The 12,677-nt window shown below is 33.3% G+C and overlaps 2 protein-coding genes across 2 annotated transcripts; both read left to right on the top strand.

Annotated features, from left to right (window-relative positions):
• Window positions 1–3,068: 3,068 nt before the first annotated feature.
• On the top strand, window positions 3,069–4,326 carry LOC129903520 (uncharacterized). The gene is made up of 2 exons (XM_055979082.1): window positions 3,069–3,354; window positions 3,710–4,326. Exons 1-2 carry the CDS (start codon window positions 3,069–3,071, stop codon window positions 4,324–4,326), a joined length of 903 nt encoding a protein of 300 aa, XP_055835057.1.
• Window positions 4,327–4,491: 165 nt separating this feature from the next.
• Window positions 4,492–6,382, top strand: LOC129903519 (uncharacterized). The gene is made up of 3 exons (XM_055979081.1): window positions 4,492–4,705; window positions 4,793–5,375; window positions 6,298–6,382. The coding sequence occupies exons 1-3, from the start codon at window positions 4,492–4,494 to the stop codon at window positions 6,380–6,382; spliced, it is 882 nt and encodes a 293-aa protein (XP_055835056.1).
• The last annotated feature ends 6,295 nt before the right edge of the window (window positions 6,383–12,677 follow it).

The following is a 12,677-nucleotide window of genomic DNA, read 5'->3' as shown; positions in this document are numbered from 1 at the left end:
TTAGCATGGGTTACTAAAACATTTACGGGGATATACACAAAGGTGAGAGATTCACACTTCACAGTTAGAAAATGAATTTAGGGTTGAGGTTTTATAGTTGGCTACAAGTTGCCATATTTTTGTCAAACTGGGTTGGAGCTTGCTAATAACAACAAGGTGAGTTATTTTTATGCCAATTTTATCTCCTGCTGGTACATTTATGTCATTTTTCTCTTTACAGAATAGCCCAAATTGAGCACATTTGGGCTAATATAATGTTCAATCTGGATTTACTTTGGAAAACTAATAAAAGCAATTCAATGCGTAGACAATTTGTAACTACAGAAGCATAAGAGTACAAAAACTTGACAAGGTTATATATTACTCTAGCACAATGAATTTGATCAAATTAAGTGTATTAGACATTGGTTATCCTATTCATCTATAGTAGTGAATGCTTCTTCCTCTCCGATCTATCCCTGACTTTCTCGCTCTCAGTAAACATATTTTTATATTATTTTCGATATGCTTGGTTCTATCTGACTTTGGTTTTTGTTTTTCTTGTTTCTTCTCTCTTGTTCTTTTCTCTTAAGCCGATGGTCTTCCGGAAACAGCCGCCCTACCTTTCAAGGTGGGGGGTTAGGTCTGCGTACACTCTAACCTCCCCAGACCCCACATGATGGATTATACTAGGCTCGTTGTTGTAAGTGTATTAGACATTATAAACATAAAGAAAATGAAAAACTTTAGTTTGTTTGATTATAATTTTGTGGATTGGATTAATAGTTCAAGATCTTCACCTTGTAATCCTAAGTTACGTATCTGGCCGGTAGGCTAATAATAATTACATTCGCCATTGAAATATTTTAAAATATATATATTATACTATATATATATATATATATATATATATATATATATATATATTTGTGTTGGCTATTATTTATGTCAATTCCATTTATATAATCCATGCTTCTCTCTTGCGTATCACTTTGTTATATATGGAGTAGGGAGAGTGTTTTTTTACAATACAACTTTGTGGAAATCGGTTAAAATGAATCAATTGTCAAGTATAAAAATAACGACAAAATTAGAATTTTTAATTTATGAGTTTTGAACTATAATTTTTTTATTTATCAGATTCATATTAAATAATTTATACATATTAAGTAAATTTTTTAATATAAATATAGAGTTTGAATCAAATTATCGAGTTCTAAATAATTAGGGGTGTCAAATGAATGAGTTGGACTATATTTGACGAGTCAAAATGAACTGAGCTAATAAATGAGTTGAGTTGAAATTGACCCAAAAATTACTTGAGCTGAAATGAGATACAAATGGGTTAGATCATGGCCCACCCTACTTGACCCAATTTTTTTTGAAGTGTTTCTGAATGCTAATTAAAAAGAATGTATTAATTAAAAACAATGTTTTCCGCTTCTAGGATTTTAAGTAATCATTTTAGAAAAAAATAGCTAACTAGGCAAAATTTGCAACTTATTCATTGAAAATAACAACACTTTAAAAATATTATTAAAAAGAATAATATTTTAGTCAAATTGCAAATTAATGGTATCCTAAGTCAGTTCCTAGTTATCTGATTTTTATCCCATATTGTCTAATTTTTATCCCACGCACAATCTGATTAATTTGCAAATATGACTGCAAAAGTGAAGTCCTGCCTTCAAATCCGGGGAGGATCTGCCAATCGCTCCGGTATGGGTATTGCTTCCTAACTTGCCTTTTCACATGCACAATTGGTCCTATGTCAAGAAAATTCTTAGTTTAGTGGGTACACCATTACAATTAGACGTTGCTACAAGAAACAAAAAGTAGGCCTAGCAGGGCCAAAGTGAGAGTCGAAATAGACCTTCTTAAAACGCCTCCCAAAGCTATATGGGTCGGCCTAGATGAGGAAAACTCTCTATTAAAGGGATTTACACAAAAACTTGAATATGAAGGAATTTCAAAATATTGCAAACATTGCCGAAAATTGGGACATCTCATGATGAATTGTAGAGTATTAGAAAAGACGAGAATCATGGAGAGTAAAGAAGCTGAAGAAAACAAGAAGAGAATCACGGAGAGTAAAGAAGCTGAAGAAAACAAGTCAAACAAAAATACTACTGAAGATACCAATGCTCATCAATTTGAAAAAATACTTGACAACCAGGAGATTGATTTGAGCAATAATCTTGAAGCTAGTGAACCCAAGCAATCCAACCATCAACCTGGCCCAAGTAATCCGAAAAAAGATGACGATGAAGCAGGTATCAATGGAGATCATCAGAATATTGCTACTAGAACAAAAAAGAAAAAGACAAAAAGGAAGAATAAGAACCATTCCAAGAAGAAGAGCAATGTGATGTTCAAACCGATGTTGTCTTCTAATAGTTCAAGGAAAGATCTACGTCTAAGAAGGTATCTCGGAACCACAACAAACTTGTCAAGGGAGAAAAACGGGTCAATACGACTTATAGCAATGAAAAGGATTCCAATGAAGTTCATATTCCAGAGAAAGGAATAGAAAATAAAGAGAGCATTGATGAGTATAAGAATGATGAAGGGTGCAGCAAACATGTCTTTCCAAATGAAAGCTGTAACAATTTGGAGGTTAGTAGTGATAACAATATGGATCTTATGGCAAACGAAAACAGTTCTCATGTGGTTATGGAGACTGATTTAGAATCATCTAGTATTCCACCAGAAATTAAAAATACGAAAGCTATCAACTTGGTAGTGGATCTGAATAACGAATTTATTCTGGATAAAGCTACGGACAACATCATTAGAAGGGAAACTTATGAAGGGGGAGATCAACACATTGAGGTCATATCTCCGGCTATTAAGAGAGGAAGAAGTGAACAAAGGAAAAAAGGCAAAAGGAACATGAACAGATTTATGCCTCCTGTCAAAGGAAGGAAACAAAATTAACTGTCATTTGTTTTTAATGATTTGTGCTCTCTTTTGAAATATAAGAGGAATAAGATCAAAAAAGGCAATACATAGATTGAAACATCTGATTAATATAAACAAGATCTAATATGTGGCTGTTTAGGAACCATTTGTCAATATGGACAAAATAAATGGCTACAAAAGTTTTTGGGATTTCAGAATTGTCAACCCAATGTTTCTGGAGGGACAATTATCAGGGCATTGTTATTGCTAATGATGATCAACAACTTACTATAAATTTGAAGAAAAATGGAGGAACCACTGATCTTTTTGTTACGGCTATCTATGCTAAGTGCACTGCTAATGAAAGGAAAGACCTTTGGCAGAGTTTAGAAAATCTAAACCCCTTCATTGATGGACCTTGGTGCATTGGAGCAAACTTCAATGTGATTCTAGATCCTGAAGAAAAGTTGGCAGGTAGACCACATAGAATGCACAGAAGCTTTGACTTTGCTAGATGTATGAATAAATGTGGAGCTACTGACATTGGTTACATCAGTTCCAAGTACACTCGGTGAAATAATAGAAGACCAAGAAAATGAATTTGGAAGAGACTTGATAAGAGTTTTCATTAATGACAATTGGTCTCAAAAATTTCAAAACAATTCTGTCAAGTATCTTGTGAGAACAGGGTCCGACCATAGACCACTTCTTATGAAATGCCACGATGACCATCAAAACCATTTCAAATATTTCAGGTTTCTCAATTTTTGGACCAATCGGTCGGAGTTTTATGATATAATGAAGCAAGTGTGGAGCTGCCATATTCCAGGTAACGCCATATGGATTCTAAGCATCAAATTAAGTCAGTTGTCCAAAAATTCTATTGGTGATGTGTATGAGCAGGTGAATGACTGGGAAAATAAAGTGCAAATAAGAAAAGAAATGGATTTAAACAACAACGACTTTCAATCCATGGAGGATCTTAATAAGACTCAAGCTGAATCTATGAAGTGGCTTACTATGCAAGAGTCCTTATTGAAGCAAAAGTCTCAAATAAATTGGTTCGAGGAAGGTGACCTCAACACTAGGTACTTTCATAACACTATCAAGGATAGAAAGAGAAAACTCCATCTACACAGAATCAAAAATCATAGAGGAAGATGGATTCAGGGGGATGACAAGATTGGAAGAGCTGCAGTTAGACATTTCAAAAAGTTTTTCAACCTAAAAAAGGCTACAGTGAACAATAAGATCCTAGATCACACCCCTAATGTCATCAACAATGAAGATAATACTCTGTTAGTCTCTATCCTTAATGAAGAAGAGATCAAGAACACTATTTTTAATATGAGTGTTCATAGTACTGCAGGCCCTGATGGGTACAATGGTGCTTTTTATCAAAGTTGCTGGCATATTATTAAAGAGGATGTTATTGCATTTGTCTAAGACTTTTTTAATGGCAAAAACTTAACCAAGTTCTTCTCACACACTTGTCTTGTTCTTATTCCAAAAAATGATTCACCTTCTAGTTTTTCTGATACGAAACCTATTAGTTTGAGTAACTTTTCGAATAAGATCATCTCAAAAATCTTAGCAAGAAGACTCAACCCCATGCTTCCTAAACTAATATCAGAAAATCAGAGTGGATTTGTGAAAGGAAGACTCATCACTAAAAGTGTTTTACTTGGTCAAGAAATTGTGCAAGGCATTTCTGAGCATAACACAGGGGGGAATGTAGTGATCAAACTTGACATGGCCAAGGCTTATGATGAAATGGATTGGTCCTTTATTATTGCTGTTCTAAGGAGATTTGGATTTTCAGAAGGTTGGATCGATCTCATCTGAAAGCTTATCTCAGATGTATGGCACTCTGTGATTATTAATGGTTCTAGGATGGATTTTTTCACTTCAGGTCAAGGGCTTAAACAAGGTGATCCACTATCACCATCTCTATTAATCTTGGATGCTGAAGTATTTAGCAGAATGTTGAATAGCTTATATCAAAAAAATGACTTCATCCCATTCTCTATGAGCACCAAGGGGTCCAATATTAATCATCTTTCCTATGCAGACGATATTGTGATTTTCAGCAGTGAAAATAGTAGATCCTTGAAATTAATCATGAAGCAGATCCATAAGTACGAGAAGAGCTCTGGCCAGAGGGTCAATGATGATAAAAGCTTTTTCTTAACTTCTCCTAAAGCTGGTTCTTACAAGATCAACAGAATCTCTGATATTACCTATTTTAGGAACAAAGACTTCCCTTTCACTTATCTTGGATATCCTATTTACATTGGTAGGAAGAAGGTCGAATACTTCGATAATATGTTATCAAAGGTTGTGATAAGGTCTAATGGTTGGCAGGGTAATATGTTATCCAACGATGGTAGGATGATTCTGATCAAACAAGTGCTCCAATCTCTCCCAATCGACACTATGACTACTCTGAAACCTCCTAAAAGCATTATAAATCTCATGGAAAAGCACTTTGCAAGGTTCTTTTGGGGTTCTAATGGGGAGAAGACTAAATATCACTGGAGCTCTTGGAAGAACCTATGTTATCCCAAAGATAAGGAGGGTATTGGTATTAGGAGTATGGAGGAGATAACTAATACCCGCATTATGAAAAGGTGGTGGAGATTTAGAACTCACCACTCCTTATGGTCCTCCTTTCTTAAAGCCAAATATTATTCCAGAAAACATCCAGTTGCTAGGAAATCTTGTGCTAACACTTTTCATGAATGGAAAAATCTCATGAATATTAAGAAGATCGCAGAATCCAATATGATATGAAATATTAATGTTGCTAACTGTAGTTTCTGGTGGGATAATTGGACAGGAAAATGTGTGTTGTCTAACCTTTATCCTAGTATTAGTACCCCTACCAAAACTCTAGTCAGCTATTTTATTGATGACCACCGATAGAATGTTAATAAATTGGAGGTGGCGGTTCCTTCTCAGATGGCTCATCAGATCATGAACATCAACATTGGTCCCAGATCATAACCAGATTTTATTGTTAGGAGTATCTCTCCTAATGGGCAATACTCTAATATTTCTGCATGGAGCTTGAATAGAAAGAAGAGACAAAAGAGCTCTCTACTTGCTAAAATATGGCACAGTCACATTACTTTTAAATTTTCTTTTATTGTTTGGAGACTTATTAAAGGGAAATTACCGTTTGATGATATTGTTAACATGTTTGGAAATCAGGTTGTTTCTAGATGTTCTTGCTGCACAAGGCCTACTAATGAATCCATACATCATGTCTTCATGGAGAGCGACGTTGCTCAATACATGTGGAATATTTTTGGATCACCCTTGGGGATAAAACACCATTCTTGGCCAGTTATAAGAACCTTAACTCACTGGCGGGACATGAAAGCTACTAAAATTATTCATAAATTGATTTTGCAGGTTACCCAGTGGTGATCCTTTGGGAAATGTGTTAGGAAAGATGTGCTTGCAAGAATGGGAACCAAATGATCATGTCTTTAGCTAAGATGAAACATCAAGCTCTCTGGACTCTCAAAGCAATACTGGGAAAGAAGCTTAACAACTATGATTTCGATATGTCATGGATCAAAATTTGTGAAGTAGCTGCGCAACTCAAGCCCATCCCTAGATGGAGGCAAGTGATCTGGGAGAAACCAACAAAGGACACAATTAAAATTAATACAGATGGAAGCTATATTCATGACTCAGGCAAAGCAGGAATAGGTGGAGTCATGCGAAATGAACATGGGGATCTTGTCTTTGCATTCTCAATTCCTGCCCAGTGCTATAGTAATAATGAAGCTGAAGCACTTGCTGCTATGTACAGAGTTAATTGGTGCATCTTGAATGGATTCACTAAGCTATGGCTCGAGTTGGATTCAAAAATCATTACAGATATGCTGACAAATGAGTCTACCAAGAACTTGAAGCTTAAAACCATTATAGATGCTAGTCTACATATGTTAAATTAGACTACTTTTCAAGTTTCTCATTGTTTTAGAGAAGCAAATCAAGTGGCAGATTTTATGGCAAAACAAGCATCAAAGAGAGTTTCTAAGTCCTTCTATCAGTCTTTCCACAACTTGCCTAAGGAAGTTAAAAAAGTTTTCCAGTTGGACAAATCTCACTCCCAAGTTTTAGATTAAGATACAACAAAGATAACTTTTATGTCAGTTAATCAATTATAATTTGATATAGGCCAGAGGTTGAGAGAAATAAATGCAGGATACTCTCTCCTGTATAGAACCCCCATTTGCTCTCTTTATAACAGATTGAGCCATACAATCTATTCTTGTATCTTAGAGGTAAGGTTTGGCCCCCCTCATTTTCACTTATAAGATATAATATACTCTCATTGGGTTCATAAAAAATATATATATCCTATTTTTTATATTTATCTTTTTTGATTTTTTCTATATTTTTACAATTTTGTTTCGTATATTGGGGTTATTATAACGACATGCTCCCGTCATTACGGATAGAACAATGGGGAATGATTTCGAGCCAAAAAATTCCGGGTAGTAACTTCAGAAAATTTGAGCCAGGCTAGACTTGGACGAATTCTAAGTCAGGTGAAGTCTATGGTGATCACGTGAATGATGGGAGGTCAAATTTATAATTTTATTAGATAGGCTGATAGCCAAGGTGTTACGGAGCATTTAGGACTTCGCGAAATCGCATTCGGGCGAGTAAAACTATCAAAATTGAAGTTTGTGTGGGGAGTAAATTTTAATACATCCTTGAAGGGGGTTGTGTTGTGAAAGTGGAGCTTGGAGCACAAAATATGATCTCTCTGTTTTCATTATTCCTGCCAGAGTGGGTCCGACAGAGCTAGATCTGTCTCTCCATAGTGGAATAGTCGCAACTGAAGTCGTGAAAAAGACCAGAAATAGTCTTCTTCTGCAAGTTCAATTTCTAAAACCCCAAGAGGCAACCTAGGGCGATTTCAATTAATTTTCCACGGATTTTCATGCTTAAGGTAAGATTTTTACTCCCTAGATTCATACTTTGATTCTTAGGAACTAGAAGTATGGGTGATAATCATTGGGGAGGGTTTTGACTGAAAATCTAAAATAGCCCTAGGGTAAGGTTAGGATTATGGGTTTGGCCTATGGAATGAAATTGTGTTATATTTCTTGATAGTTAGGCCATTATATTGATCCTTGATATGTATTTAATGTTTCTAGACCAAGAGCGAGAAAAACGAACCCGGAATGGGAAAACACTATGAGGTTCTGAAAGTTTGAATTTGAGGTAGGTGATGGTCTAGTTTCCTGTATGTGTTTCATATACTTGTTAAATTTCTTCATGATATGCATATGTGTATATGAATAGGAAAGCGTGCTAGATTATGTGATAAATGATCACTTGCTAGCCTGTTATATTGATGAACCTATTCTTGGTGGTATAAATATTGTAAACATTGTATGTTCTTGTGATTGTGATATTTTGGGATCGGGTGTCATGTTTCGACACATACTTGGATCAGGTGTCACGTTTCGACATGTATTTGAATCGAATGTCACGTTCTGACATATACTTAGATCGGGTATAACATTCCGACACAAAGTTGATTGTTTATAGGTCCCTTGAGAGGACCCTTGTGTGAGATTATAGCATGTGAAAGACATTGAGCTGGAATATTGAGATGTGTTAACTTATTTTGTATATGTATATGCCTATTGATTTGAAATTTACTTGTCTACGGTCTGTTTAATGGCTAACCGCGTGATCCTACCAGTACACCATAGTTTTGTGTATTAATACTACTCTTGCTCTGCCTTTTTGTTGAGTACAAGACATATTCAGCCAGTAGCAGAGAGACCTCGATTGAAAGATTTGCAGGTTTTGCAAGGTCCAAGGGTGAGCTATTCTGTCATTCTGCCGGGAACTTTTCTATCGTTGTTCTAGTCCTTTTTTTTCTTCCAGGACTTAGATGTTTAGACAATTTTCTGTTTATTTATTTGATTCTATTTGGAGGTGTACTCCTGTTCTAGACTTGTTAGGTTAGAGTTTTGGTACGATGACTTTCAGTTCCTAGGATGTGTTTACTTTCGCACTTTATTGTTATTAACTTGGTTGGCTGAGTTTATGGGAACTCAGCATTACTCTTGTTGAGTCCTGCTTCCGCAATCCTTAACTTGTGGGTTGTTAGAATGGTTCTCCCACTAGAATAAGTGTTGTGTGTGCCAATCACAGTGGGTTGTGATCATGACAGTTATCTTTTGCAATCTTATTTTTTATGTGGATAGGTTATCAACAATTTCTCAATTTTGGCTTAAGAATTTAGCTCGGAAAAACCTTAAAGATTTCCTCTAATGGCTGACTCAAAGAGGATTACGAGAGGTATTTTCAAAATATACATCACAATCCTATTTATTCAGGTAAACAAATTTTCTGCATATATCTTTCACAATTTTATTGGGATATTAGAGATTTGAGGAGGAACATAGCATTTGAAGAAGAAGTCGAAGAACTTGTTTAAGACCAAATTAAAGAAGAACATAACATTTTTTTCTTCACATAACATTTGTATTTTGTTAAGAATATTGTATTGAAATTTTAGTTTGTATTCATATCAATTTTTGTTTGTGAGTTGTTTTTCTTCACATAGCATTTGTATTTTATTCAAAACATTGTATTTCTTTTTTAGTTTGTATTCATTACAATTGGTATGCCAACTGGTTTAGGATTTTTTTCACATCTATTTACACTTTTTAGAATATTGTATCCTTTATCAAGTTGTGTTCTTTTATTTATACTATTTTGTATTTGTATTAATTATAATTTTCATGTTGTATCTTGCATACTACATTGAATTTTTTAGATGAAACTTGTATTTATTTGTAGATTGTATTCATTACAATAGTCAATAGGTATGTCAACTGGGTTAGGATTTTTAAGCAGATCTGTATCCTATTTTTTCACATTCTATTTTTATGTTTTCAGAATATTGTATTATTTCTTAAATTGTATTATTTATAGTATGTATGCCATTTCATTTTGTATTTATTTAAACATGTTTGTATCCATGTATTCTTGTCATAGTCTATTTGTATTTTTCAAAATTTAGTATCATTTTTGAAACTGTATTCATTCAAGTTTATAGACGGTTTGTATTTGTATTCAATTCAATTTTACATGTTGTATCTTGCATATTACATTAGTCTTTTTTCATGAAATTTATAGTCATTTTAAAATCAATGGTTTATTTCATTAAACTTATTCATTCTTTCTCATAGGTTAATTCAACCAAACTTTTGACACAATACATTTTAGAGCAAATCTCGAAGATCAAACTTGAAATACTACAACAATTCTTTTATGAAATAAATATGTCTAGTGTTCAAAACGACCTAACAGATCGTTACAAATCAATGACGATCTTTATTATTTCAGCAACAATATTTAATTAACTGGATTGAATTCGAGGAAGAAGGATGATTATCAATGGAGAGTTCAATCAAATACAGATTTTCGGTCGATTATTGTGTTTCAGGAAGAAGAAGGGGAATCTACTATTTTGAGACTCCTAATCTTTTTAAGATATGAATTGAAAAATTTAAGCAATTTTACCTATTTTAAAAGATTTTCTTCCCTGAGTTTTTCTAGTTCGTTAATTCTTATTTGTATTATTTTAATTAAAACTTTTTAAAAAATACATAAATGGGTCTAATAGAAAATTAAATATAGCTATTTTTAATAAATATTGAAAGTGTAGCTAAGGAGTCCTATTAAATGCTAAAATGTTGTTGCTTTGAAAATTTCCCCATCATTTTATTCAATTTTGTATGATATCATTTTGAATAAAATAATATGAGAAATTTAAATATTTTTATACACAAAAATTAAATCCAAATTTACCTCCTTATATTAAAAAAATAATTTATAATTACATCCCATTATATTTTCAGGTCACCTATATTCTTTGTTATTAGCAATCATCTCGTATAAGTCCTTAATTCTTGAAAAGCTTCAATAAGAAATAAAGAGTTATCAACTATTGGTCAAAATATTTACACAATAAATTCTGCAAATCAAAATATTTGATAAAGATATCAAGATTAACTCATATACTTTTATTTTTATTTTAAAGATATATTTGGTTGTATTTTATTCAAAATTTATTTTATATTTTAAATATTTTTGCACTATCTGACAACTATGTTAATCTAATGTAGTGAAAATTGTGCAACATCAAATTTATAAGATGCATGGTACAAGAAAAATGAATACATAGAAAAGTCAGTAAACCTCAACAAGTAATTCAAATTAAAGTAGTCTTAAAAATAAATCACATTTGGGCTAGTATTAGGTTAAATTTAAGGAAAAATTACCAAATTACACACCTTATATTCCTATACTTTCAATTATTCTCTACCATTTGTAAAAATTTCAAAAATCCCTCTTCTGATACATATGAATGACGCTGATACATCACGATTTGATACATAAGTCCTTTTTATGATACATCACAAGTTGATACAAACCAAACACACAATGTATCTGTAAAACATAAGTTTTACTGCTATTTTTATTGTGTTCATGATATATTAGGTGTTATAAGTTGATTCAACTAGCGATGTATCATTAAAATGACTTATTTATCAAATCGCGATGTATCAGTGTCATTCGTATGTATCAAAAATTTGGGGAAAAAAAGGAATTCGGGTAATTACCAAAAAAGTCAGGATAAATTGTAATTGAACTTTTTCATTATGGATTTAAGTAATCATCCCTAAATTTAATAGGTCGCTTTAAAAATGAGTTAGGTGGACGGGCTACAAATCCTCCCAATACAAATTATTTTGTACCTAACCCATAAGATTTTGGATAAAAAGGGACAATTTCATATATATACAATAAATTAATTAGTTTACAATAAATATAGTCATATTTTATTTATATTAAAAAATAACTAAAATCATAGAAAATATACAGTGACTATACAATATAACTTGCCAAAAGTCATAAAAAGTATACACCGACTATACAATATAGATTACTTATACATGAGCTATACGCTGAATATACATTATGATACACTCAAAAACTGAATATAGCTTGACTATACAAGAAATATACACTGCATGCCTATACAACGAATGACCATTTTTTGATAATTACTTTTGCCGAATGGCCACTAGGTGTAATTTTCCCTAAATTAAAACGGACCATCAATTTTAGATCATATTTAAAACCCCTAATTCTATTGAACCCGTAGCTTTAAGGACGACTCCCCCACTGAAGAAGCTTATCTAATCCAATATTTAAATTTAGTTTGGTGTATAATGTTAAGGTTGGATCCCGCCCTGTGAGAAAGCTTATCTCGTCCCATATTTAAATGTTGTTTGGTGTACGATGTCAAGGTTGGCTCCCGCCGTAAGAAGAAATTTATTGTTTGGGTCAAACGCTTATCATCATACTAAAGTTATAGTTGACAGCAAGGGCGTAACTTTATTTTTTAATTGAGCCCAAGCAAGCGCCGTGTTCAATTATAACTTCGATCCAAGCCATCTTAGCCCTCTCGTGGGCTATGACATTGGCAAGGTATTGAAGTTACCAAATAATTTCCCTTCCAACCACCTGCCACATGTTGCTCTTGGGAATTGAATGTATGATCTTGACTTTGATACAACTTAGTAGGATCAAACGTTTACCATCCTGTCAAAAGTTATAACTTATAGCAAGGGTGTAATCTTTTAATTGAATCGACCACCAAGCAAGCATCATGTTCAATCATGACTCTGATTCGGGCCATCCTAGTGTAATGAACCGTTAGGTAATTTTGAGAACGAGTC

This window comes from Solanum dulcamara, chromosome 9, assembly GCF_947179165.1.
Source record: "Solanum dulcamara chromosome 9, daSolDulc1.2, whole genome shotgun sequence".
Classification (NCBI taxonomy): Eukaryota; Viridiplantae; Streptophyta; class Magnoliopsida; order Solanales; family Solanaceae; genus Solanum; species Solanum dulcamara.
This window is presented reverse-complemented; position numbering and strand designations above follow the sequence as displayed.

Coding starts and splice junctions, on each gene's coding strand:
- LOC129903520 (XM_055979082.1), top strand. CDS start 3,069: ATGGCTACAAAAGTTTTTGGGATTTCAGAATTGTCAACCCAATGTTTC. Junction 3,355..3,709: donor TCCTGAAGAAAAGTTGGCAG/GTAGACCACATA, acceptor GCCATATTCCAG/GTAACGCCATATGGATTCTA.
- LOC129903519 (XM_055979081.1), top strand. CDS start 4,492: ATGCTTCCTAAACTAATATCAGAAAATCAGAGTGGATTTGTGAAAGGA. Junction 4,706..4,792: donor GAGATTTGGATTTTCAGAAG/GTTGGATCGATC, acceptor TTTTCACTTCAG/GTCAAGGGCTTAAACAAGGT. Junction 5,376..6,297: donor ATGGAAAAGCACTTTGCAAG/GTTCTTTTGGGG, acceptor TTGATTTTGCAG/GTTACCCAGTGGTGATCCTT.